This window comes from Chlamydomonas reinhardtii, chromosome 10 (assembly GCF_000002595.2).
Source record: "Chlamydomonas reinhardtii strain CC-503 cw92 mt+ chromosome 10, whole genome shotgun sequence".
Lineage (NCBI taxonomy): Eukaryota > Viridiplantae > Chlorophyta > Chlorophyceae > Chlamydomonadales > Chlamydomonadaceae > Chlamydomonas > Chlamydomonas reinhardtii.
Genome location: NC_057013.1, coordinates 1296291 through 1322499, shown reverse-complemented (window position 1 = coordinate 1322499; position 26209 = coordinate 1296291). Strand labels below are relative to the sequence as shown.

General features: G+C 64.1%; 5 protein-coding genes across 5 annotated transcripts; 4 read left to right on the top strand and 1 right to left on the bottom strand.

Moving 5' to 3' along the window:
• Positions 1-42: 42 nt before the first annotated feature.
• CHLRE_10g427600v5 (uncharacterized protein) lies at positions 43-4938 on the top strand. The gene is made up of 12 exons (XM_001702496.2): positions 43-435; positions 671-827; positions 1006-1065; positions 1294-1528; positions 1756-1969; positions 2299-2407; positions 2582-2617; positions 2775-2876; positions 3025-3165; positions 3460-3663; positions 3850-4032; positions 4206-4938. Exons 1-12 carry the CDS (start codon positions 314-316, stop codon positions 4317-4319), a joined length of 1677 nt encoding a protein of 558 aa, XP_001702548.1. The 5' UTR covers positions 43-313; the 3' UTR covers positions 4320-4938.
• An 84-nt stretch (positions 4939-5022) lies between these two features.
• On the top strand, positions 5023-9829 carry CHLRE_10g427550v5 (uncharacterized protein). The gene is made up of 10 exons (XM_001702497.3): positions 5023-5366; positions 5472-5592; positions 5869-5973; positions 6219-6359; positions 6649-6697; positions 6925-6972; positions 7537-7616; positions 7797-8006; positions 8280-8504; positions 8796-9829. The coding sequence occupies exons 2-10, from the start codon at positions 5483-5485 to the stop codon at positions 8971-8973; spliced, it is 1146 nt and encodes a 381-aa protein (XP_001702549.1). The 5' UTR covers positions 5023-5366; positions 5472-5482; the 3' UTR covers positions 8974-9829.
• A 293-nt stretch (positions 9830-10122) lies between these two features.
• CHLRE_10g427500v5 (uncharacterized protein) lies at positions 10123-14158 on the top strand. The gene is made up of 11 exons (XM_001702498.2): positions 10123-10431; positions 10537-10741; positions 10924-11082; positions 11196-11285; positions 11385-11528; positions 11720-11901; positions 12042-12189; positions 12392-12587; positions 12740-12960; positions 13140-13346; positions 14017-14158. Exons 2-10 carry the CDS (start codon positions 10574-10576, stop codon positions 13281-13283), a joined length of 1452 nt encoding a protein of 483 aa, XP_001702550.2. The 5' UTR covers positions 10123-10431; positions 10537-10573; the 3' UTR covers positions 13284-13346; positions 14017-14158.
• An 84-nt stretch (positions 14159-14242) lies between these two features.
• On the top strand, positions 14243-24228 carry CHLRE_10g427453v5 (uncharacterized protein). The gene is made up of 14 exons (XM_043066578.1): positions 14243-15185; positions 15304-15398; positions 15555-15660; positions 15762-16163; positions 16319-16984; positions 17106-17339; positions 17456-17641; positions 17776-18231; positions 18332-18700; positions 18784-19143; positions 19268-19615; positions 19742-19972; positions 20133-20579; positions 20680-24228. Exons 1-14 carry the CDS (start codon positions 14268-14270, stop codon positions 23668-23670), a joined length of 7809 nt encoding a protein of 2602 aa, XP_042919975.1. The 5' UTR covers positions 14243-14267; the 3' UTR covers positions 23671-24228.
• A 5-nt stretch (positions 24229-24233) lies between these two features.
• CHLRE_10g427400v5 (uncharacterized protein) lies at positions 24234-26152 on the bottom strand. Its single transcript, XM_043066577.1, has 2 exons — positions 25893-26152; positions 24234-25809 (listed from the first exon to the last, which is right to left on the bottom strand). Exon 2 carries the CDS (start codon positions 25805-25807, stop codon positions 25451-25453), a length of 357 nt encoding a protein of 118 aa, XP_042919974.1. The 5' UTR covers positions 25808-25809; positions 25893-26152; the 3' UTR covers positions 24234-25450.
• Positions 26153-26209: the final 57 nt, after the last annotated feature.

Below are 26209 nucleotides of genomic sequence, written 5' to 3'. Positions count from 1 at the left end.
GCCTCAGCTCGCCCCAAACCAGCCCTTTCACGCGCTAGAGTTGCTCCAGATATAAAAGACGACAAAAGCTACCTTCTGGCACTTAAACTTGCTTGCTTTAGAGCACAGGGGCGAAGCAAAGCAGCCTGTGAGCCCTCCAAGCGCCGTTGACATGTGCGAATTGTATAATTGACACACAACGCGACCTTGACAATCTGACATACTGCGACTAGCGTGCCTGCTTTGTGGGGTCTGGCAATTGCCGAGCTGCGCCAGTGCTTGCAAGGCACCTGCTTCTTGCCTTGAGCGGGCAACTTGAGGCGCGTGCGTGGAGATGGGGGGCGCGGACGTGCAGGCGATCACCATCGCCGTGACGACGGGGAGAGACTGCGCCATGAGCGGGGATTACTCCGCGGGGTGCACGTACTATGAGAACGCCGTGGAGCTCATCACTCGGTAAGCAGCTCTATACCGGTGGTGTGTCTGTCATGGGCGCCGGGGCAGACTGCACGCAGTTGGACAGGGGGCGGCGGTGGGCGCACCTGATGACAGCCAGCTGCCAGCCGCGGCTCCACGCGACTCACGGCACACGCGAGTGCCCCCAACCCTCGCACACGCACACGCACACATACACATGCACGTGCGTAACTACAGCAACATATACGCGCATACACATGCAAATAACACACAGGTACGTCCGCACGCTGGGTGACCCACACGCTATCCGGCAATGGAGCGCGCTGCTCAAGGAGGTGCAAGATGAGCACAGCAGCGTACGGCAGTGCGACAAGGAGGCACGGGGCATGCGCGTGTACGACAGCGTCGCGCGGTCCAACAGCTACCCCGAGGTGGGTGGGCTGTGGGAGAGTGTGTGGTGTGGGCGGGCTGTGGCACATGGCAGGCTCTGGCACGCTCGGGTCCTGATCGGGGCTGGACGTCATGGATGTCAGCTCATGTGTAAGCATTTGAATGTGTGCCAGCACTTGACTACCAGTGTACGGCAAATACTGTGCCCTGGAATCGCAGATGAACGACCCTCGTGGCTCGGCGGCCTACGATGACGGCTACCGGCAACCCATTGTTGTGGTGGGTGCCGGAGCGCGTATGGTGGCGTACGCGTTGAATACTTTTTGGGCTGCTAACCTGCTGTGGTTGGTTGCTGTGCCGAGTGCCGACCTGATCTGTCCGGCGCCGAAGACTCTCTTATCACCCAAATTCCCAACGTTTCTTACACCGCCAAGTTTAGCTGCCCCACGAACTAAGTTGTTCGGGTATAACCGAACGATTCGCTTGCGCCCTGTCATCGCGCTGCAGTGCCACAACTCGGGCCAGGAGGACCCCATGGTGTGGCGGCCGCCCACACGCGGCGAGGGCCGCAGCGGCGCGCCCGCCCGCGGCGCGCCGCCTCCCCGCGCACGCTCCAGCCAGGATGACAACAAGCTGCCCTCCTGGGCTAACAACAACAACGGCGGCGGCGGCGGTCCGCCCGCCAGAGGCAACGCGGCGGGGCCGTCGGGGCGCGCCGGCTCGGCGCCACGGCGACCGACAGGTCGGCGCGGGGTTGCGGGAGTGGGCCATGCATGATGCCTGTGTGGGCCTTGAAGAAGGCATGCAGGGTGGCAGGCCAAGTGTACCTGGATATGCAACGGGATGAATCCGGCTGTGGTGGAGCGCAGGTCGGGGCGCACATGAGGACTGTCGGACCAAAGCCCCATCCTCAACATTGCTGGTCGAAACTGTTGGTCGCCCCGCACCTCCCCGCTACCTGCCGTGCAGGCAACGCGCCGGCAGGGAACGCTGCCGCAGGCGGCAGTTATGACAGGCCCTGGCGCCAGAACATGCAGGGGAAGCAGGGCGCGGCGGGGCCAGGCGGCAAGCCTGGCGACAAGGGCAGCGCGGGCGAGAAGGCCAAGAAGCAGTACTCGGGTCCGGACCAGGAGCTGGCAGCCATGCTGGAGCGAGACATCGTGGACCAGGGAACCAGCGTCAAGTGGGTTCAAGCATTTGTTTGTGGGCTCTTAGTGCGCATTCATGTGATGGGGATGTAGCAGATGTGTCATGGGGCGCTGGTCGGGCGTCGATAAGTTTATACGGCTTGCGTGTTGCTTGCTGTGCGCGGTATTCAGCCGTGCCCAGGGCCGTTGTGTTTGGGTGCTCGATGGGATGTGGTGCCGCCTCGCTCGCAAACCTCCCCACGGTCCACTCGCTGCCGCCCCGGCGCTGCTGTGGCCCCACGTCGCGCACGTGCACACATGCGCGTGTTCTGTCCTGCGTGTTTCCTTCCCGGGCGCTTTCTAACACGTGCGCGTGCGCATACAGGTGGGACGACATTGCGGGTCTGGAGGAGGCCAAGCGCGTGTTGAACGAGGCGCTGGTGCTGCCCATGATCATGCCCGACTTCTTCACTGGCATCAGGAGGCCCGTCAAGGTAGGGCTGGCGCTTGAGGCTTAAATGGGATGGGCAGCTAGGGTGGGCAGTCGTTGGGCTTTACATGTCACATGTGCCGATGTGTGGGTTGGGTCGCATGGCACTGGAGGCACTTATGGGGCGTTTGAGGTGCTGAGTTGAGACGTCGCTCCTGCGCCTTGGTGCGGCTTGCAGGGTGTGCTGCTGTTCGGCCCGCCCGGGACCGGCAAGGTGAGCGCGGGCGCCCCACAATGTCATGTACTCGTGCATTCAAGGACCACAGTCGTTCTCAACCTCGCTCACGTGCGCACCCGGTGACCCATCATCCATCATGTCCCATCCCGGCCAACCACTTTGTATCCCCGCGACATTTGTATCCCCGCGACAGACCATGCTCGCCAAGGCCGCCGCGACGGAGACGTCGTGCACCTTCTTCAACGTCTCCTCCGCCACGCTGGCGTCCAAGTACCGTGGCGAGAGCGAGCGCATGGTGGGGCTGGCGGGTGGCTATAGGGTTGGTGTTGTGTCTGGGGCGACAGATGGGCTTGGTGCTGGGGACCGGCGCTTTGCGGCTCGACACCTCTGCCCATGAGCCCATGCACCCATCTGCCCCTCCATGTCTTCCCTCGCGAGCCCAGGTGCGCATCTTGTTTGAGATGGCCCGCGACCTGGCCCCCTCCATGATCTTCATCGACGAGGTCGACTCGCTCTGCTCCCAGCGCGGCACCGCCAATGAGCACGAGGCCAGCCGCCGCGTCAAGACGGAGCTGCTCACGCAGGTGGGCGCCTGCTGGGGGATGGCGGTGGTGGGGGGGGTTAGGGGTGGCGGGGTTGTTGGTGGTGGGCATGTGCTGGCACAAGAGAGTGTCTGGTGTTTAGGGGCCGTGGCCAGCGGCGGCTGGCTGCTGCGATGCGGCATCCGGGCATGTGCCTCGATGGCATGGGCATAAGGTAGAGGACAGGCGGCAGGTTCATGGTCGTCAGTATCGGGTATGACAAGTGGTAGACAGGCAACGGGTGGGCGACAACCTCGCCTCTTACTGCTGCGCTCACCAACCTCAATGTCTCCTCAGGTGGACGGCGTGCACGGCAGCGAAAAGGACAAGGAGCCGGGTCCCGACGGCGAGCCGCCGGCTCCCAAGCACGTGTTCGTGCTGGCAGCCACCAACTTCCCCTGGGACATCGATGAGGCGCTGCGGCGCCGCCTGGAGAAGCGCGTGTACATCCCGCTGCCGGGGCAGGCGCAGCGGCTGCAGCTACTCAAGATCAACCTGCGGGTGGGTGGCGGGCATTGTAGAATGGGCTGGGTTGGTTTGATTGTGCCTGGGCTGGTCGTGTGGCTTTTGCGCACGGCCCTACGCCAGTGCGAGCCCCCACCTGTCATACGTGCCCTTGTGCACTCCGCAATCGCAAATCGCACACCACGCAACATACCCACCAAAATAACATACCCACACCCACAGGACGTGGCAGTGGCACCGGACGTGAACCTGGAGGCGGTGGCGGGCCAGATGGACGGCTACAGCGGCGACGACATCACCAACGTGTGCCGCGACGCCGCCATGAACGGCATGCGGCGACTGGTGGCGGGCAAGACGCCGGCGGAGATTAAGGCGCTGCGCGAGGCGGGCATGACGGGCGGCCAGGTGCGAGGTGCCAGCCTGCCGAGCTGGGCTGGGTGGGTAGGCGGTTGGGCCAGGGGCGCTATCCGAATGCCGTACGTACAGTATGTCGAGTGTGTGTGCACCTGCTGCAAAACGTACAATAGGTGCTGCAAGTTCGCTGAGCTCCGGATGCCTTTACGAACTCCCATGAACAGGAGCCCATCACGTCCGACGACTTCCGCGAGGCACTGCGCAAGATCAACCCGTCCGTGTCCAAGGAGGACATCAAGCGGCACGAGGAGTGGCTCAGCGTGTTCGGCAGCACCTAGCCTGGCGCCTTTGCGCCGCTTCGTGCTTGTGTGTGTCCTGCCAGTTTAAAAGCATGGGTGTGCATGGGTGGCGTGGCAGGGCGTGGCGGGGTGGAGTTCATGGCCCGTCCGGCGTATGCCTGTGTGGTGTGGCACCAGGCTCGCAGGTAACGGTGTCATGCCAGTAAGGGCTGGGCACACTTGGCGTGACACAACAGCAGGTGGCGACTGAATGACGGCAGGCTGGTGCATAGGGCATGTGCGCGCTGCACTTGCGTGAGCGGTGTGTGCGGTGTGGGTTCAGAACGAATGTTGAGTCTGCTACGGTAGTCGTGCCGGGTGGATGCTGCATCGTGCGTGGATTTGAAGCTTGGGCGTCCGAAATCTCGCGAAGGTTGTCAAGGGAGGACGTCGGGAGGGGGGGTGGACGCCTACACAGAGCAGCGGGACGCCTTGGGGGCGGGGCACCCTTCCGACGGCAGCGATGGGCTCTACCTGGCTCTACCGTACTATGGTGCACTAGGCACAGGGAATGGAGAGCCGGACGGGATACCAGTCTAACAATTCTGCCTGAAGCAAATCGAGTGAGGGAGCAGTCGGGCTCGTGGAGAAAGCTTGAGGGCGAGGGTATAAATGGTCCAGGCCGGGGTCCCCTGTTGTGCGCCATGATCTCGACGCATCGGTCAAAATGCTGACACTCTTTTGATTTCGGTGGCTGTAAGCAGTAATACATGTAGTCTATTATCATGAGACGGAGACAGTCAAGCAATAGCTCGCTTCGGCTAGGCACACTTCGGAGATGCGGACTTTGTTTGCTCGCTGTGATTTTCGCTATCGTCCTTACGTTTCTTGGAATCCAATTGCTTCGCAAACAGTTTGAGTCCAAATCGACGCTGAAGGACGCATGCTTACGGAGTTACAAAGGGTGGAGCTTGGTTCTGCCATGGGCCAACCAAGTTGACCTGCTCCACCATGACCGCGCCTGCCTTCAAGCGCACCTGAAAGCCCATGGAGCCCCGGATCTGGGGAAGGGCAAACCCACTCGCGGAATCGTGTACAGTGGCGGGGGTAAGCTGGGCGCGTGCGTGCCGCAGCGTGCAAGGGCGTGGCGTGTGTGGGTGGCCTAGCTGCGGTCTCACTGACAGTCCCTCTTCCCTGTTTCGCCCACGCTAGGTCGCGACCAAATGTCCAACATCATCGTGAATGCGCACTACATCCGCCACACGCTGCGTAGCCAGATGCCCATCGAGGTGTTCTACTACGGTGATCAGGAGATGCCGCACGCCCTGGCCAGGTGCGTGCGGGCAGACCGTTGCATCGTCGGCCCCCCCCCCCAGACCTAGCCCCCAGAGAGCTTCCGTAGCCACCGCCATTCTTGGTTCCATGCAGTTGTGGCGCTGTCTTGTGCATGTCGGATCCATGCATGTGCCAACGCCCTTACCCCCGGCCTCCCTCCTTCCTCTCTCCCCTCGGCACCCAACGTGTTGTTGGGCCGTTCTTCTCGACCCCCATGCCCCCCCTCAAAACCCCGCACCCCCTCTTCTCTCCCCTTCCCTCCCCCACATGCCAGCATGCTCATGGACGCCTCGCTGCAGCCGCTGCGTCTGGCCGACACCTCCTACAAGGACTACCCCACCTGGCAGCGACCCACACGCATGTTCAGATGGATGCCGAAGTGGGTGCGGCAGCAGCCAGGACTGGGGCCGGAACACTGCGCCAGTAGGCGCGGGATGGGGCGCTCGACCGGACAGAGGCGCATGCGGAAACATGGCAGCACCCCCACACTCGCTGCCGAGTCCACCCACTAGTGGGCGCAGCCCCCGTAGCCCCCGCCAAACGAGGCCAAACATGCTATGTCAGTGCCTTGCATCTTCACCACTCCACTACGCCACGCCGCATGCGCGCATGCCGTACCCTCAGGATCTGGGCGCTGTACCGCGGCACCTCCTTTGACGAGGTGCTGCTGCTGGACGCGGACAGCGTGCCGCTGGTGCAACCCGAAGAGCTGTTCGAAACCCCCGCCTACGTCGCCACCGGCAGCCTCTTCACACCCGACTACTGGTGGGTCGGTTCTGCTCGTGCGCACACGTGTTGGGTTTGCACACCATCGCCTCCGGCGGGTTTTGGCTTCGCGCTATCTGTTCCTCACAGAAGGGCTGGCAGCGGCTGTTGGTATTGTGGGCCCAGGGCTCGATGATGTGGAGCTGGCGCCATGGCTGATAGGAGTAATGGCTGGCAGCGCGCGTGGCCCCTATGCTGCAGGCTTGGGGCCAGGGCTTGGGGTGTGGATGTCGAATGGCTTTGGCGTGAGGCCAGTGTGCGCCTGCCTGTGCCTGCCTACGTATCGCAGGACCAACTGGGAGATGAAGGACGAGCTGTACACAACTTTTGGGCTCCAGGTGAGAGCATTGTGGGCCGGCTCTTTGAGGTGCGGCCAGCAGCGGCTGAGTTCGCATTAGGGGCTTTGCTCTCCGTCCCAGTAAGAAACAGGCTAGGGGCCCAACGTGCACGTTCAGGTTGGGGCGGGCTGTACGGTGGCAATCCTGCGCCTTTTATTGAAACCCGTTCTGGTGCTTAGACAAGCACTGCTCATGCCCGCCCATTCTTCTTGTTTGTGCGCATACAGCCGCCTTACGAGGGCAACCCCAACTTCAAGAGCATGGAGAGCGGCCAGGTGGGGCGTGTGGGGTTCGTGTGAGGCTCGAGGGCGGTGGGCAGAAGTGAAGGGGTTGCCAGCTGTGCAGCTGTTGCTGACCCATGTGCCCTACATAGAACATGGCAAATCTGCATAGGCCAGAGCCTGGCTGCTATTTGAGTACAAAATGTAGCTCTTCCTCTCACGGAAAACATGGGCTGCCCACGCTACGTTGCTGCATGTCTGAGACCGATGGCCGAAGGTTTCGAAACTACCTTACGGTATCTCCTGGACATAGCCGGGCTTGGTTCGTACTTTTTGGCGGAGGCAGGCACGCAGCCACGGACAGGGGCAATCCTGGGGAGCTTCGCCCCCCCCCCTGGGACGCTTCGCTGGGGGGGGCTCAGCCCAGAAAGAACGCTTCGCCCCATAGTGTATGAAACGCACGGTCGCATAAACTCGAATGCGAATCTGGGTCCTCGGTGTACGGAAGCCTCGGCACGCGTTGACGTGCACCGATTGCATGTTCCTCAACCGCGGAGGGCTTCGGGCACCGCCACAGCCCACCATCCCTTGCTCTGACCGTGCGCCTCTCCTCTGCAGCTTGTCTTCAACCGCCGCAAGCTGTCAGCCGTACTGGAATGGATCTGGTTTATCAACGCCCACCACGATGTCACCTACAGGTGCGTGTTGTGCCCGTCGGGTGCCTGCACCGTATCAAGCCCCTGTCCTGTCGGCCCACCATGGTCCGCCACTCCACCCATTCTTGAACATCTCCTTCTCGCTCCGTACTCGCCACCGCCATGCCCTTATTAGCCCCACCCAGACCCGCCACCCTCCCATTTCTCCCTCCCCGCACGTAGCTGGATGTACGGCGACAAGGACAGCTTCCGGCTGGGCTTCGCGCTGGCGGGCGCCCTGGAGCAGTTCAGCCAGAGCCCCACCTGGCCCTCGCTGGCGGTCACGCAGGCCTCGCCGCAGGGAGGCACGGACTTCCATGGCAAGCCCGTCGACTACCACCACAGCGTGGTGGTGCAGTACGGCTGGGCAGGAGAGCCGCTGTTCGCGCACCAGTGAGCAGATGCGGGGGGCAGGGGATGGAGGGGTGGGGGGTAGGGATGGGTCTGGGAGCAGGGGAAGTGCTGGTGGGGGTGCTGGACGCAGGGGCTGCGTAGCAAGGAGGCGCGTTGCGCGCTAATGCGGGAGTTGGTACGGATTGGGCGGGGCAGCATCGGACCTAACGTCAAAGCACCTTCACACCTCTCCCCGTCACACCTCATCGGACCTGACGTCAAAGCCCCTCCACACCTCTCTGCACCGACAATGGCACACACCACTCCGCGCAGGCTCAAGTTCTGGCCCAAGGTAGTTTCGGGCCCGGGGGCTGAGGAGGGCATTGACGTGACGCTGCCCGAGTGGGTCACCGTGCCGTCCTCCCACGCCCGCCTGTTCACGCTGCTGGAGATGGGGTGCCTGGGCATCGGCAAGGAGCACGCAGACGACACCTCCTACGTCAAGTGCATGGGGCGGCACACGTGGCCCACTGCCTCCGTCAACACGGTCGTGGACGTGTGAGTGCAGCCCAGTGCCCCAGGCCAACCCTCGCGTGCTGTGTGATGATGCGGGCTGATGTGTGCAGGCTGTGTACGCCGGCTAGCACGGGGCGTGGCGGTAGCGGACGGTGTGGTCGTGTTTGCAAGCAGTGCCCGTGTGCTTGCTCAGACCGGACCTTTCTCCCCGCCACTGTCTCATCGCTAACCTTCGTGCCCTCCCTCCTGAATACAACCTCAGCAACCCCGCCCTCACCTCGCTTCACGCCGCCCTCTACTAAACATCCATTCCCGGAACCCTGCCTCCCGTAGTTGTGGCTGGCGCGACGGCCTCAACAGCAGCACCCCCATCCCGCTGTTCCCCACCCGGTGGCTGGGCGGTCTGGATGGAGGCCTCAAGGCTCTGAGCGACACCTTCAAAAAGCTGCGACACGAGATCGAGAGCGCGCGCAGCGAGCCCCTGCTGGTCAAGTCGGTGGGCCGCCGCTGAAGAGTTGAGAGTGGCAAGGGGTGCGGAGGAAGCGATAAGGAGGGCCCTGGGCCCAGGCTGAGGCTGGGACTGGGAGGATGTGAGCAGGAGGTGCTGATGCTGGTGGCTGACCGTGACGTTGGTGCCCCACTCGGTGGCACATTGCAAGCGCAGCCGTGGCAATTGGGCATGGTGATGGAGTTGCCGGTGTGTACATGGGGTAATGGGGGAAATCAACAAGATTCGAAAGTCCAAGCTTCGCGGGCGGCGACGCATGCGGAGATTACCCAAGATGGCGCTCATGGCTGCCAAGTGCCATCGGTGGGAGGCGTGCACAGCGCTCCCGCCCGTGGATGGACGGCGACCAACCCTATATGTTCGTATGATTGAAGGCATGGATGAAGTCATAGATGTGACGAGCAGGAGGAGCGAACTGTGCTTGAACCAAGGTTGCGGTGGCGCCCGTGGCATGGAGTTGTGACGAAATGACGAGAGCGCGAATGGGAGTGACGCGACCGCGAGAACTGCCTTCGGCCTTTGGGCCTACGCAAGGAGGTATGGGGTAATGGGGCGTGCGGAGCCCAGTTGGGGATTGCGGTGTCAGGGATGTGTACAATGTTTGGTGATGGACAGTGATGGGGCCGACACAATAGGGAGAAACGTACGTGCGCATTCATCCATGCGCGTTGGAGGTGTGGCAGTCAAGTTGTGATGGGACACGGTAAGGGGCAGGTTGGCGTGGTCCCGTGGCAGTCACGGTGGCAGTTTTGTGGCCGAGACATCTGGGACGCTTGTACTGCGGAGTGCGGACCTGCAATATCTGCCCGCTGCATGTCAGGAAGACATTACCGTTGCTGTGCTGTAAATTTTTATGCTGTACGTCTATAGACGTCACAGTCGTGGGAATATGGGCTCGCCTGCGTGGGCGCGAACGACGCACCAATGCCTTGTCCCTTCTTGCTACGCATTTATGTGGGCACGGGTGGGAGCCACACACATCGGGACTACGCTTTCCTGCCCCTTGCCATGTTCCATCGCCTGCGTGGGCGGGCGTAGCGATGAAGATGTGGACAAGGCGAAGGGTGCCGTGGGCGGGCGTGAAAGGGGGGGGGGGGCGTTTCAATCGCCGAACTGACATCAGAATCGGCAGTCCAAGACAGCACCTGACACCACGACAGTTTACGTGGCAATGCGGGTTTGGCCACAAACTTGATGTAACACAACCCGCTCGTGCAGTAGCGGTATGCGACTCGACATGGCGGTCTTTGGCTTTCGCGAACTTTTTGCCTCCATGTACATTCCTGGACTTTCGCCAGTGCTGTCAACAATTACATGCTTAGCGGGAGTTTTGCTGTTCCTCGCCTGGCAGCGCCATTCACGCGCAACGTCGGTCCCGCGCTTGGGCCCGCTGCTCACTATCCCGCTGCTCGGCGACGTTGCATGGCTTGCAGCTGACCCGACACGCTTCGTGTTCGGCAGGTGGGGCACTCTCGTCGGTGCTGGTTTCCAACCGCCGGCCCTAGTCCCGGCCCACCCACGCCGCCGAACCCCTCCGCATGCCCACACCAAACCGCGCAAACACAGGTTCCAGCGCTACGGACCAACCTTCATCCTGAACCTCATGGGCGTGCCCCTGTACGTGCTGACTCAGCCCGCCGACCTGCGCGGCCCCTACCGCGACCAGGGCGCGGAGCCGGACGTGCCCTTCTCCTCCTTCCGCCGCCTGATGGAGGTGGCGCCGGGCCGGCCCTACGACGTGCAGGCCGACAAGGCCGCCCACGGCCCTTGGGTACGCTTCGCCATGTTTCGTGAAGACTAATTGGGGGATAGCTAGGATTGCACGCGGCTCTGGAAGCGCTGAGGAGATACCTGGTGCACGCGACGCAAGCAGGTGCCCAGTCAAGTTGCAGCAGGTGCGTGCATATGCTCAAAGGACTGACCAGAGGGCCTATATACCGCCTGCCCACGCAGCGGCGTATGTTCCTGTCGGCTCTTGGGCCGGCGGGGCTGCAGGCGCTGCTGCCGCGGGCGCAGGCGGTGATGCAGGCACACCTGGCGCAGTGGGAGGCCGCAGGGACGGCGGCCGGAGGTCGGAGCGGTGGCGGCTGCATCCCGTCCCTCTTCCGCCAGGTGCTGTAGGGCGGCCAGGGCTTTGGGCGGGCCCAAAGAAAGGCGTCAAGTGGGACCTGAAAAAACACACCGTCGTTGTACTCCACGTCGGTCTCGATGTACCGTATGTGTAGGTGCGGCTGCTGTCGGTGGATCTGGCAATTGAGGTGATTGCGGAGGTGCCACTGCCGCCCGGCGTGGAGCGCATCGCCTTCCGGGAACAGGTGGGAGCATGCGCAGGCGTGGGCCTGTCTTGCCACTCGATGCCCACGTCATGCCTCTCCTCCCTGTCACACACCTCCATGCCTGATTTGCCCGCGCAGCTGCTGTGCTTTCTGGACGGCCTGTTTGGCCTGCCGCTGGCGCTGCCGGGCAGCAGTGTGGCTCGGGCCCTGGCGGCCAAGGAGGAGCTGGTGGCGGCGCTGGGGCCGCTGGTGGCGGCGGACCGGCAGCGCATGGCCAAGCGGGTGGGTCGTGACGCTGGGGGCCATCGCCTTTAGGGTCGGGGTTCGGGGATCGGAAGCGCGTTGCGCGTTGGCAGGGATACGGTGCGATGGCATGCACGGGCTGGTGCTTGGGATTGAGGACCGAGGCAAGGTGTGGTGAACCGCGGGGCGTAGCTGCACTTGATCACATATGCATTGTGTTGTGGCGGCAGTGGCGGGCGGCGGGCTCATCCTATGCGGCGCTGGTGGACACTCTGACAGCCGCATCTGCGGCTGTGGGAGGGAGCGCTGCTGCTGAGGCAGCGGCGGGGGTGCAGGCTGCGGAGCCGTCAGCAGCAGCAGCGGCCCGGGTGACAGTCCGTGACGCCGTCATCTCTGGCTTCATGGCTCTTGGGTGAGCGAGTGGTGTCGGAACAGGATGATGGTCAGGGAATACAGACGCGAGACGACAGCCCAGGTTGCTGTTGCAGCAGCCGCCATGCTCGTGACCTGAGCTCGTGCCGGCTGCCTACCACACGATGCCCCGGCGTGCAGGTTTGAAAGCGAGCGAGCGGCTGCGGTGTCGGTGCTACACGCGGTGGTAGCGGGGGCGGACACAACAAGATTTGCGCTGTTCAACACGCTCGCGCTTGTGGCCATGAGTGCGCGCGTGCAGGAGGAGATCTTCGCCGAGCAGGAGCGCGTGAGTGTGTTGGTTGAGCTAACCGCCACGATTGGGGTTTTGGCGGGCACGGTCGTGTGCTCTTGCATGTGCTGTGGGACCCTGGACTCCTGAGAGCGTGAGCCGAGGAAGCCTCGCGCACCTGCCTCGCGCAATCCCGCGACCCGTCGCCCACTCCTTGCGCATGCATGATTATTGACCTGGGTCTATCTGCTGCTTGCAGGTGGTGGCCGAGCACGGCCCGGAGCTGTCCGCGCGCGTGCTGGGCTCTGCGGCCATCACGCCCTACCTAGATGCGGTGGTGCGGGAGGCGATGCGGCTGCTGCCCGCCACGCCCGGCAACATGCGGCGCCTGACCGCGGACCTGCGGGTCGGAGCCGGGAGGGGCGGCCCGGCGTCGGAGCTGGTGATCCCAAAAGGTGAGTCGTGCCGACACCAGCAGCCAGTGGTCTCATGTATGTGGGGCTGGTGGTGTGTGGTAGGCAAGCCCGCGTGGCTTGGAGTGCGTGTGTGCCTCAGAATTTATGTACTAATAGGCGCGCTTTCAACTGCCGTGCACGTGCGCCTGCAGGTTCCATGGTGTGGCGCTTTGTGCCGCTGATGCACTGCCTGGACCCGGTGCTGTGGGACGGCGACACGAGCGTGGACGTGCCGGCCCACATGGACTGGCGCAGCAACTTCGAGGGCGCGTTCCGGCCCGAGCGATGGCTCAGCGAGGACACAAAGCCGAAATACTACTACACCTTCGGATCCGACAACCACCTTTGTGTGGGACAGAACCTTGCTTACATGGTGAGGGAAGGGCACAGGGTGGGAGTAGGGGCCAGGGGATAAGCGCAATAGCCGTGCAAAAGATGAGCGCCACCATTTGGCGGTGTTCCTTGCTTGCGGCCTAACTCCGACCGCTTTAACCCGTCACCTAATCACATTCTGCACGCGTGTTGATCCTGGCCTTCCTTGGTAAACCGAAGGAGGTGAAGCTGCTGCTGGCGATGCTGCTCCGCAAGTACCGGCTGCAGCTGCACACGCCCGACATGCTGGCGCGCGCGAGCCAGATGTTCCCCTTCGTTATCCCGCGGCGCGGCACGGACCGGGTGCTGCTGGAGCCGCGGTGAAGCGGCGTGGCGGCGGGCTGGGCGGTGCGCGAGGAGGCGGCGGGCGCATGGTGGTGAGGAGAGGTAAGCAGCGAAGGCATGTGAGCCAAGCAGTTGGAACTCACGCAATTCAACGAGATGCGCGGGAGGGGGGGGTCAGGTCAGGTCAGGTCAGGTTAGGGCAGGGCAGGTTAGGGCAGGGCAGGGCAGTGCAGGCACGGGACCCTGGATCGCAGTTTTGGCGGGAATGGGGACTGGATCCGAGTTGTTTTCGCCGTGCCTTCATCTAACTTTTCTTCGATAAGCAAATACCAAATACACCGCAGTCCACAAAACAAAAGGCTACGGGCCTCCTGGTCAGTTATGGACTGTGTAAGGAAGCAGAAAGCTCGGCTGCGACAGCACGTAAAACAAGTCAAAACCCGGGACCTACTCCAGGGCTTATCTGGTGGCCCAGGAGAGGCGTGAGGGGCGCGTAGAAGCAGCTGTCACGGCCGCGGACGCAGCTGTCGCGGCAGAGACGGCAGCAGCAACTGCAGCGGCCCACATCGCGCAGCTACAGCTGGAGAACGCAGCGCTATCATCTCAGCTTAACGCCATATGGTACAGGTAATCGTTCAAGGATGCGGAACGCTGCAAAGCCTCTCCGCAGCCGCGGCCATCGACTCCGCGGACTCCGCGGACCAGACTCGAACTTGTGCCTGTTGTTCTCTTTCTCACTAAGTTTCATGTATGACTTCGTTTCTCCTTACAGGAATCAGCGGCGGCCCACGCTGCTGGCCAGACAGCGTAGGGCTAGTAGCGCTGCTGCCTCCTGCGCCGACCTAACCTAGTATGGATTTTGACGACGACGGCGAGGATGGGCTCGGCTGGGGTGGCCATTGGCCGTTGACGAAACCGCGGGCGACAGCTGGGGTCGCTGCAGAGGAGGCCGGCCGCGGAAGGAGGCTCGCAGCCGGCAGCCTCGCAAACTTAGCGTCAGCAGGTCTCCCAAGCCCTAGCAACATGGCTGCAGCTGCGGCGCCCAAGTCGCACCGCAGCATTGCATGCCCGCGCCTGCCCTCTTTCGCGAGCAGCCCCGGTGGGTCACGCGGCGCGAGCCCTGGCGCTGGATCAGCAGCCTTGCAGCGGGCGCAAAGCAGCCATTGCACCACGCTTGGTGGCGTTGCTGCGGCGCAACCAGCTGACGCTGCCAACCCGGCGCTCTCGCTTGCGTCGAGGGCGCCCTCACGCATGCCTCCCGCCGCGCCGCTACAGGCGGTGTCAGCCGGCGGTGCCGCGAAGGCAGCGGATGCAGGCGCTGCGCCCGTGAAGGGGCCTGGCGCGCCTTTGGGGCCGGTTGCCCAACCACCGCGGCCACGCACGGCGGCAGCGCCATCTGGGTCGGCTCGCGGCCTGCTGCCGCCGCTGCCTGGTGGCGTTACGCCGCAGACCCAAATGCCATATGGACACGGCGGCCCTAGGCCACTACAGCCGACCCAGATGGGGAAACCACCGCCGCCCTCCACGGCCGGACGCTCACCCGCAGTAGCAGCCCAGCCGCCGCCACAGCAGCCGGTGCAGTCATCGTCGCAGCCACCACCTGCAGGCGCGCCGGCGGCGCCACGCCACCGCACGCTGCTCAACTACGCACTGACCGTGTTCCCCTCACGCCTGGCGCCACTGGCGCCACTGGGTGCGCGGCTCAGGAGCGGCTCCGGGGCCGCTTGCGATGTAGGTCAGACATCCGCAGCGGCATCTGGTGATGCGATTGACAGCGGCGGTGGCGCACCGGCCGTGCTGCTGTCGGCAGAGTCGCTGCAGCAACTTCAGTCCGTGGCAGCAGCCGTACAGGACGCGCTTGTGAAGGTTGGGGCTTGCGGAGGGGCAGCGCTGACAGCAGCGGACCGGGAGGACGTATGGCGGCTAAGCGCCGCGTGCTGGGTGGGTGGATTCGCTTGACCCGCAGACAGCGGTGTGCATACGGTGTGCATGAAATGTAGGACTCGCCGGTGAGTTTAAGTCTCTAAACCCAATGTTACTGGTTTGCATGCGTGTATAGGAAGCCGCAGTAGCCGCAACGGTCGCCACTCCTCCGGGTGACACGCCGCTGGTGCGCGCGGACGAGCAGTCACAGCTGCTTCACGGCCTCGGCAGGTGAGAGATCCATTGGCTGTGTGCAGGTCTGCGTGCTGCTTCCCCTTCCTTAAGCGAGTCATCTGCGTGCTTTCACCATCAACGGCAACCTGTATGCGATGTTTTAGCTACCGGCCTTGTAAGTAATTATCCTCTGTGAATGCCCATCTCCAACAGCGCCATCCATGAAGTTGCCTCCGAGCCGGTGGCGGGTCTAGGCGCGGCGGTGGGAGGAGGCTGCAGCGGCGCCCAGCTGCTTCAGCGCGTGCGCTTCTTCCACCAGGTGCGACTGAGGATAGAAAGTTGCCCTGATGCCAGTGCAGCCCTTTCGTTGATACGATTACCGTAGCTGCTGACGCGCCGTCTCTGGTGTTGCAAGTGCAGATGGGCCGCGCTTGGCTGGCTCTGGGCCGCTGCGCTCCCGCAGGCTGGTTCCTGGTGCGGGCGCGAGAGGGGCTAGGGCAGCTGCAGGCGCAGGCGGCGGAGGAGACGGCATCGGGGCAGCGGCCGCGTCCAAAGCGAGCGCGCCTCGCCGCGCCTGCTGGCGCTGCGTCTCTGTCACAGGACAGCAATGCCGGTGCTGACGTCGGCGCGGACGCTGAGGGCGTGGGCGAGGTCAGCGGCACCGCCGCGGAGGAGGGCGGTTGGAGCGGCGTTGGCGGGAGCGAGGCAGGCAGCGGGCAGCCGCCGTGGCTGGGCCTGGGGCTGGGCTGTGAGGAGTATCTACAGGTGGAGGTGGACGTGCTGGTGGAGAGCCTGCGGCTGGCGCTGGCGGAGGGACAGCAGGTGAGCAGCTGCGCTGTTGAGCAGCGCCGGACACGCATGCGTGCATGCGCAACAGCTTCCATTTCGCTGTGCTGGCGTCTGCGCAGTACATGATGCAAGGACCCTTTCGCTGACCGGGACTCTCTGCTCTGGTCCGCCCTCACTGGTCCATCCAGGCGCTGAGCGCCAACCTGCGCAGCCAGCTGCGGCGGCTCGCCACCAGCCCGCACACGCCGCCGGGACTGGGCGTGGCCACCACGCTCACGTGCGTGGCCATCCTCACGGACGCCGCCGCCATCCGGCTCGGCGCCGGCGTGGCCGATGGGGCCGAGATTGAGGCGGCGGTGCTGCCGGCGTCAGCAGGCGGCAGCAGCAGCCGGCAGCAGCACTCGGCCCAGCAGCAGCATGCACACGGCGACGCGATGGCGCTGCTGGCTGAAGCCTTGGATGTGGTGGAGGCGGCAGCGGAGGCTGAGGGGCGGAGGCGCGCGGCTGGCGGCAACGACGGCGCGGCGACGGAGCGGTTGGCAGCGCTGGTGGAGACGCGGCAGCAGGTGCTGCGCTTCCTTATCAGCACCTGCCTGCGCACTGGCAGCTACCAGGCAGCGCTGTCGTACGTGCGCGCCTTTGCCGAGATCGCAGTGCCAAACGCAGCTGAAGGCGGCTCAAGCGGCAATGGTGGAACGGGGTCGGGTGCAGCGGAGGCGGAGGCCGGACTGCCCCTGGACGTGCTGCTGCTGAGCGTGCAGGCACACGTGAAGCTAGGGCGGGTGGTGGAGGCGGCGGCGCTGGTGGCGGCCCGGGTGCAGCCACACCCGGCGTGCACGCCTGCCGCCATGAAGGTGGGTAGGGCAGTTGTTTGTTCATGGGGCCGGCAAGACACATCTTTGCCGCGTGTTCGTGTCCCCGAGCACGGGCCGCCTCGAGACCTTCGTGCTCCCGGCTTCAACTTGATCCTTGCAGGCCGCCTTTTCCCGGCTTCTCGACAGCGCCCACCTTGCCCAGCTTTCCATCAGCATGCCGCACCTCACCTCCTGCCTGCTAGCATGCCTGGAGCGCTGCCGCGACGGGCAGGATGCCACGGGCGCGCTCGGTGGGGGGCCTCGCGCTGCATCTCCGCCAGGAGGCGGCGCGTGGGACGCGGCGGCCGGGGCGGAGCTAGTAGTGCAGGTGTCATCGGCCCTGTTTGCTCACGAGGTAGGGTGAAGTGGGTGATGCAAGGTGTGCGCATCTTCATCAACATGGTCACGGACCCAGCAGCAGGCACACAGCGCCATGCATGTTTGCAACTCCCGTTCCCCTTGCACACACAGGGCAGCACCGCGGAGCAGATGCTGCTGTCGCTGCTGGCCGTTGATGAAGTGGTGGCGGCCGTGTGCAACACCAGCATCAGTAGCCAGAGCGGTGCTGGGGCTTCCGGCGGCGCGGGGCCACGCGGCAGCCCGCGAGTGCGTGTGTATGGGATGCTGTACGCGCGTGCTGCGGCGGCCTTCCAACAGGTAATGTGTTGGAACCATACAGGCATATTATTACCCCAGCAGCTCATCCTTACCGCACGCGTACGCGCCACGCGTGCATAGCTCCATAAACACGCATCGTGTGCCGTCGTTGCGGCTGTGCACCCGCTGCGCAGGCTGAGCACGCCGGCGCCGCGCGCCTGTTCGCCGCGGCGCTGCTGTACGCCTCCGGCGGCGGCGGCGCGCCCTACTGCCGCACCGCGCGCATGCTGAGCGCCTGCTACGCCGCGCTGGGTCAGCCAGGCCGCGCGCTCGGGTACCTGGACCTGGCGGAGGCGGTGGAACCGCATACGGCGGCGCACGTGCTGCTGCGGTTGCGGCTGGTGCTGGCGCTGAAGCTTCAGGCGCAGGCGGGTGGTGGCGGGCGTGAGGAGCAGCTGGGCGAGGGAACGCAGCGTGAAAGCCAGGGATTGTCGGGGTGGGGCAGGGATGCGGCGGCAGAGGAGGATGCGGAGCGTGCAGCGGGTGCGCAGGGCCGTGGAGCCGGGGCCGGAACCGCCGTTGACGGCGAGGCCGTGCAGCTGGTGCAGCAGCTGCCGCGGTGCTGTGACTTCGAGCTATCCCACCTGGCGGTAAGCGATGGTTGCGAATAAAAACGGTGGCTATGCTGCGTAACATGCGCATGGTAAAAGGTGGTTGCATCAAGATTCTGTGGCTCCGCATGCCGCGCAGGTCGCATACGACATTGCCATGCGCGCCCAGCGTTTCGGGGTGGCAGTCGCCGCTACTGAGCTGGCGGTGCGGCATCTGGGCCCGCCGCCGCTGCACGCCGCCGCATCCGCAGCAGCAGCAGCAGCCGCTGGCAACGCCCTGCATGCAGCCGTTGCACTCACGCGCGACTGCATCGCAGGCCGCCTGGCTGCTGCAGCACAAACCGTTCCACGCAGCGCGAACGGCGGGCGCCGTGCCGCTGCCGCGGGCGCCGCTGGAGATGGGCCGGCTCTGCCGCAAGCTACCGGGGCAGCGGTGTTGCGCGACTTGCGCTGGCTCTGCTGCCGACTGTCTGACGTGGTTGCCGCCCCACTGGCTGCACAGGCGCAGGTGAACACAAGGGTTTCTCATGACATTTACGATAGAGCTATCACCACCAACTTACCGTTACGCTGCGCACCCGTGTGCCACAGGCTTCCCTATCGTGGCTGCGAGACGTCGCTGTGCGGCTGAGCTACGACGCCCTTCTAAGCGGCGATGGCGCTGCACGGCAGCTCGTGGCGGTCGGCAACGAATTGACTGAGCAGTTCGACAGAGCTGTTCACAGCAGTACGCACACGGCTGTATCGCTGCCACCAGCGTATCGGGGGCGGCCGCCGGCCGAAACGGAGTGGCGTATGGCCGCGGCGGCGATGCGAGTGGCGCAGCAGCTGGACTCCGCGCTGCTGCTACAGAGCGCCGCGGCAGCGGACATCTCAACGCGGGGCCCTGCTGGTCGGGAAGAGTTGGGCCAACAGCAGGCTGCGTCTGATGCTGCGCAAAGACAACTGCAGGTGTGTTTGCATTGAGCTGGCTGCTTGGGTGCTTATGGGAGTTGGATGACAGGCCAGGAACTGAAGCAGGCACCAAACTGACCGTCTCTTTTTCCATGTTCCCTCTCCTCCCCATCTCCCCTAGCCGGTCGTGGTCGCGGTGGCGGCGGGCATGCTGGAGTCCTACGCAACACGTGCTCTGGCGGCTACTGCGGCTCCCTTGGGCCCGCCTGCAGCTGGCGCGGCGCTGGCCATGGCGCCGCCGCCCGACACGGCACTGGTGGTTGAAGCCCAGCAGCTGCTAGAGGGCTGCCGGTGCGCCGGCGGCATGCGCTCCAAGGATCTTGGGCCCAGCGCAGCTGCAACAGGAGCCGGCGGCAGCGGCTGCGGTGGGGGCGGAGGAGGCGCGGCCATGCGCGCGGCGGTGCTGCAGCTGCGCTTCGTGGCCGCGACGTTCGCGCAGGACGAGGCGGAGCAGCGGACTCTGTTGCAGGTGGGTTGCCTGGGTGCTACAACACCGGTGCCACGTACATACGGTAGATCGGACTCTGCAATCAAATTGACTTGAGCAAGCTGGACGTCTTGGCCGTACCTATACTGCTACCGGGCTGCCCTGTAGGCGCTCGTGGATGAGCCGGCGGTGTGCGGCCGGCGGCTGGAAGCGTTGGCCTCGCTGTGCTTGGCGCCGGACGTGCCCTGGCACTGTAGCCGACCCGGATGCGCCTTGCTAAGCTTTTGCATTCGGAAGGAGCTGCCCGCGCCGCCGACGCCGGCACCCGGTGGCGATGCGAGCCAGTCGCTCGGTGGTTCTGACGGGCACACCGCGGTGGATGTGGAGCTGGTGGCCAGGGTGAGTTCTGAGACGAACGCACCCTGTAGGCTGCTGTAAGCGCTGCACGCAATGGTTGTACCCACCGGCGCCCGTGTAGTACGATACACGTCATCCCAGCCCGCCATGACGACACAACCCTCTCATTCTCCACCTGCCTGGTATGGCTTGCAACGCACAGGCGATCAGGCGGCTATACATTGAGGGCTCCCCCAACCTGCGGCTCATCGTGTGCAAGCGCGCCGTCGAGGTTGCCACGCAACTGCATGCTCACGGCGGCGCGCAGCCGGCAGCAGCACCCGGGACAGCGCTAGGACCAGCTGCGGCGGCATCCGCGGCAGGCGCCGCCTGTTACCGCTACCCGCTAACACAGCTGCACTTCTTGTGGACCGCGTGCCTCAACACCGCGATTGCGGAGGCGCTGCGGAACCGGCTGCAGGAGGTTTCGGCAATGACGGCAGCGGGTTGTGCCGGCAGCGGAGGCGCAAGCGGGGAGCTGCTGCTTGAACTAGCCAGCGGCCTGAGGCAGCTGGAGGACGATGGAGCTGAGAATGCCAGTGCCTACCTTTGCAGTGGGCACGCGCATGACAGCGGCGATGAGGCGGCTGAAGCCAGCGCCCTTCAGACGGTGAGCAAGGAAAGCGTCGATGCGGCCTCTGCATCTACGCACGCTCTTCAACCTGAAGTGCCACGCCGCTCACCCAGCTAACCTGCACCCTGTTTCGCAGGTGTTCTCGGAGATCCTCCTCAGCGTAGCTGGGCGCGACTGTCGCGGCAGGCACAGGGCTGCTACTGCCGCGGCAGCCGCGGTAGTCGCATCGCCGCCATCTGCCTCATGCAGGGCTACTCGCCGCCAGGCGCAGAGTCCGCTTCCGGCTCCGTTGCTGCCGCCGCTTGCTCAAGCAGCACTCCGGCAGCCCAAGCCAGCAGAACAGTCCTGCGTGCAGCAGCACCCTCTTCCACAGCTTTCTATTGAGGAGCACGGTGCCGCTGCGGCGCCTGCCAGCGCGCAAGCTGCTGCCCCGGAGCATCCCATTGACCCACCCATGCCTTCCTGCCAGCGTCATGATCAGGACCAGCGGTCTGCTGCTGAGCCGCTGTCGCAACCCATGTCCCGGACCTCGGGACCGGGGCAGGAGCTTTGTGGAGTAGCTGCCAGCGCTTCCGTGCAGTCACGCGGAGCGCAGCACGAGCACGAGGAGATGGCAGGGCAGGAGCAGGAGGAGGCGGAGCAGAAGCAGCAGACTACTCAGCCACCGATGGCGCTGGAAGATCCGCCACCGCGCCTGCAGCAGCCTCGCGGCAGCGACCCAGGTGATGCTTCGGCTGTAGCAGAGCGGGATGTACAAAATGCCGAAGCGCGGCCGCCGCGCGAGCGCTCCTGCACAGCCGCAGATGCTGAGCCCACAGTAGCAGCTGTCTCGTCCAGGGCGTGTGTGCCAGCCTCACCGTGCTCCGAGGGCACGGGCGCTGCACCTGCTGTTGCTATGTCTGATGCTGCTGCGCAAATCAAAAGCAGCACAGCGGCAATAGCAAGTGCTGCAGCGGCTGCAGCAGCCTCACCGGGCAAAGCAGCTTCACCTACAGCTTCTGGCGCTGCAAGGCAGCATCACGCCTCTGGCGGACCAAGCATGGCTCATGCGGGGCCGGCGTGCATCCTCGGTCTCGGACCAGGCACGCTCCGTGATAGCGATGCTGGCGAGGCACGGCCGGGTGTGACAGGCACAGCAACTGTGGTCAGAAGCCAGCCGGGCAGCTCCCCACGAGTACCACTTTTCGGGGAGCAGCCGCAGGCTACGGCGCAAGAGCATCACGCCCAGCTGGACGAGGCGGTAGTCTTGGGACCCGCCGCTGCAGCTGTGGCTGGCAGTAGCTCACCACAACTTGAGCGCCCGCCTTCGCAACCTGCTGGGGCCGCCAGGCAGTCAAGGGTCACCAGTCCGCCAGCCCGGCTCGGGCCTGACTGCGCGAGCCTGCGGGGCAGCAGTCAGGCCCGCCCGCCCGCAGTGCTTGGCGCCGGTCCGACTCCCGATCAGGGTGCTGCCGTGCAGCGGGCGCGGTCAGCGGAATGCTCGCAGGCTTCGGAGCTGTCCGAATGCTACGGCGGTCAGCCCGACCCCGCTCTCGCCAGCCAGCTGCCGCCGCCTGTAATTAGGCGAGTGTTGGGCAGCAGCGGCGGCGGCGGCGAGCACGGCGTGTGTGGTGATGGCGGCGAGGGCACGAGTCGGGGCGGCGCGGCTGGGTGGCATGGTCAAGTCTTGCCGATGCTACCGGAGGGCTGGCGGGACGCCACGCAGGCGGGCGGTGACGCTGACACGCATCGGGCGGCTGTAGTCCCAGCTCAGCAGGTGGACGAGACGGACTCCGCTAACCTTGCCACTGCGCCAGCAGAAGGAACAGCTGCTGATGGTGGCGGCCCCGCTTCACAAATGGAGCGCACCGCGCAGCTCCACACACCACAGGCTGCACCCGGGCCGTCGCCGCCGCCGCAGGCATCCTGCAGAACTCCGGCGACCAACCCGGCGGCGGCGAGCGCTGACAGCACGAGACTGGTGCAGGCGGACCCGGGGATTCAGGCACACTCAGGTGATGGGACCGTGGCTGACGAGGATGACCTCTCGCCACTGCCGGAACAAGCAGACCCGCTTGACCGCTCACCAGGGGTGCAGGGGCCGCCGCCCAGCTGCTCGCCAGCCCCCGACGTGCCGCTGCCGCTGCCGCGGCCTCCGCCACCGCTGCTGCTGCACCCACCAGCGGTGCCGGCGGCGGTGCCGCTGCTGCCACCTGACGGCCCGCAGCAAGAGCGGGAGCATCTGCAAGGCTTGGCGGAGGATACGGGCATGGGAGAGCAAGGACGCAACGCGGCGCCGGCGGGTGAGCAGAAAGCCCAGGTGCAGCCGGCCAAACCGGCAGCTGCGGACAGCGCAGTCGTTACCGCAGATTCGGAGGCTGGCACTACCACAGGGGCAGCTGACGCGACCAGTAGCGCTCTGCCAGTCGCGGGTCGGATCCAGGTGGCGCCAGACGCTGCCGGTGTGGCCGCGCCTGCCGCCACCGCGTCCGTCACTGGTGCCGCCGCCTCAGGTGGCGCAACTGCAACCACACCTCCCCAGCCCCTTGCAGCCACAGCGGCAACTACTACCGCCTGTTCCATGCCAGCCGGCGCCATTGATCTGCATCTTGCAGCAGTGGCCCGTGACGCGCTCAAGCCGGCCGCAGCAAGGCCGCAGCTCTCTGACTCCGACATCGACCTTGAGGAGCTTGACGCCATGGGCACCATGGGGGCGGACGGGCGCGAGGCGACCGCTGCTACTGTGGGCCCAGGAGCTGGATCAAGCGCTATGCCCACGAAGGTCATAGGCACGGAGCATGTGCCAGCGCCGCTAGAGCCCAGTGCGTTGTCACAGCACGCGGTCGCCGTCACCGGCGGCGGTGCCATGCGCATGGAGGGCCCTGCGGAACAGGAGGAGCGAGCAGCGAAGCGCGCAAGGGTGGATACGAAAGCGCCCTTTACCGCAGCGGCGCTGACGGCAGGTAAAGGTGGCGCTGTAGCATGCCAGTCTGAGCTGCTGATGGAAAGTGTGGCAGAGGCTCAGGCGGAGGCAGAGGTGGAGGCGGAGGCAGGGGGAGCTGGCGGCGGGAGCGGCGTGCTGGCCCTGGCAGTGGGTAGCGAGTACGCGGATGAGGCCGACGCTCTGATGCTAGAGGAGGACTGGTAGAGGTATTAAGATGTGATGGATTACGTGTTAACATACATGCATCTGAGTGAGCGGTAGCGAAGAAGCGTAAGCCCGGCACGGCGACCTAGGGGCAATGGGGCTCGCAGAAGTGTATTAACTGCTGGCGCTGAGATGAGCACGGCGGTTGGGTACCGTGTTCTCCACTTTGAGCGCCTATACTGTACAAATCCACTCGGCACACGTGCCACATTAGATTGTGCGCACAGCGCGGCCGCAGGGCCGAACCGCGAGATGGCAGGACTCGCAACTTTCGAGCCTTCGGCTCAGACGCCTCTTACATGGTCTCTAGCATTGTTTTCGAGCTTTGTGGCTGGTTTATATGTCACATTCGCAATCTACCGCTCTTTCGGCAAGGGCGCTAAGAAGCTCCCCCCTGGCCCGCTGCTGCACGTCCCCCTGTTGGGCGATGGCGTTCTTATGGCCGCTGGCAATCCTGTCAAGATGTTCTGGGACAGGTGAGTGAAGAGCGACCGCGTGCGGCAGCGATGCGCCGATTTCACTGCCGATTACATGCTGTCGCTTTCAGCAAAAGGCGGCAGCAGGAGGCGAGCGAGTTACATGCCTGTGCTACGACTCATTACTGTGACCAAAGCACCAGCAGCAACTCCTCGTCGGGAGCACCAGGGGGCGCAACACTTGCGGGCTTGCCCCACACGCTGTACGTTCTGAGCACCCAGTACACATAACACACACAACGCTACAGCGCACACTCCCTCTCCCTCTTTACCTACACCAGCCCACATACCTCAGCCTGCAACATCAGGCTCTGCATGAGCACGAGCATGATCAATGGACGGCACGGACGGCACCCCTCATACGGCACACCCATCGGCCGCGCACAGCGGCACATCTTAGCTGCTGGGACACCTTCAGTATAAACTCCACTTTCACGGAAAGCCCGAGGGTCAGCGCATATGCTCTCCGCCTGCCATTCACCCATAAGCATGTTGGCAAAGTTGTCCATCAAATTACCAACCGGCAGCCCTAGGCGCAGCAACGTCTCCAATAACGCGCCTGTGCCCTGCGGGCCTACTGCGCACTAGCCGTAGCCAAGCCTTTTGCAGATCCGGTCAATCTTGCTCACCCAGCACATGCCTTCGAAGCCCCCTGCAGCTGCAGTAGCTGCGGCATCTTCTAGGAATACGTGATGCAAGTGATTCTCTCAGAAACAGAACACCATGTGCGCCCAATGCATATGCATATGGGGTGCATTGCAAACTCAGCGTAAAGCTGGGCATGCGGACCCCCGCAGCTTGTGCCACCATCGTGTGGAACAGGAATACGTCCTCCACTTAATTTGTAGCGCGTTGTCAACTGTGCAGTCGTGAGCACCATAGCTCGTGCCTTCAACTTAACCCCGGCGCCCATCAAAAAGTGCCAACTGATATGATGCTGCCATTGCCTGCACCCACGTTTGCTGTCGTCGACAAACGTCTTAGGGGCACCCTCCCCCCTGCTCCTCCTCCCATCGGATACATCCCCACATGCCAGCTCACGCGAACCTGGCGCCGAAGCATGTATCTTGGGAAGCTTGGGAGAGGGGGTGCAGGGGGGGAGGATGTCCTCCCGCAGGGCCGAGGAGCGAGGAGGTGTGTGGGGGGGGGCGGTCGCTGAGATACCAATGCGTCCAGCTATCCACACCAGTGCGTTTGCGTAGTATGATGTAGTAGGAGGGGCGTGCTGCGTGCAGGAGAGGGACAAACCCCTGCACAGAATTTCGCCACGCCTGGCGAATTAGGTATGTGGGGGAGGGGGGGAATTAGGCCTCCAGAATCTCGTGCACGAGGGTCTGCGGAGCGCGAATGGCGTGCTGCCGCTGCTGGTCGAGGCGCATCAGCATGACGCCGTTCACGCTCACGATGAAGCTGTCCGCGAACATAAATAGAAACTCGTCGTTGTGAGGAGGGATCTGGGTGTTGGTGTTGTCCACCACGGTGACAACGAGCTGGCCTTGCGCATCCACGGGGAGCTGCTGCTTGTTTCCGCCCTGGTCCACCAGGTAGACACGTCCGATGCTCGCTGTGACGCGTTCAATGCGCATATCCATGCCGCCATAAACGTTCCTCAGCACGTTGATGTCATTGTTGTGCAGCGAAGCGGACCCCTTGAACTCCATACCTGGGAAGTGAGACAAAAGAAATGCCCCAATCTCAAGGGAATACAGCCCGTAAAGAGGACACGGCGCGGTTCCTGAGTCTCACCTAGCACGATAGAAACAATCGCACAAGCCTTCTATACTTCTGCTTAAGAAAAATACAAGCACGAGAGGGTGGCGTGGGGTGTCAGGGCGCTGTGACGCCTAGGTTTGCACGTAGGCTTTATGGTTTGAGAATGAGAGTTTGATTGGCAAATGATCTTTGGAAAATGACTGGATGTTAGGTGCGGCGCATTATATGTATTTTATCCAAGGCAGTTCTTCTGGGGATTTCCACGGGATTGGACCAAGTCGTGCCATCGTCGTTCATCATCATATGCCTTCTCAAGAACAATCTGGCTTATGTACAGAGGGGGGGGGGGT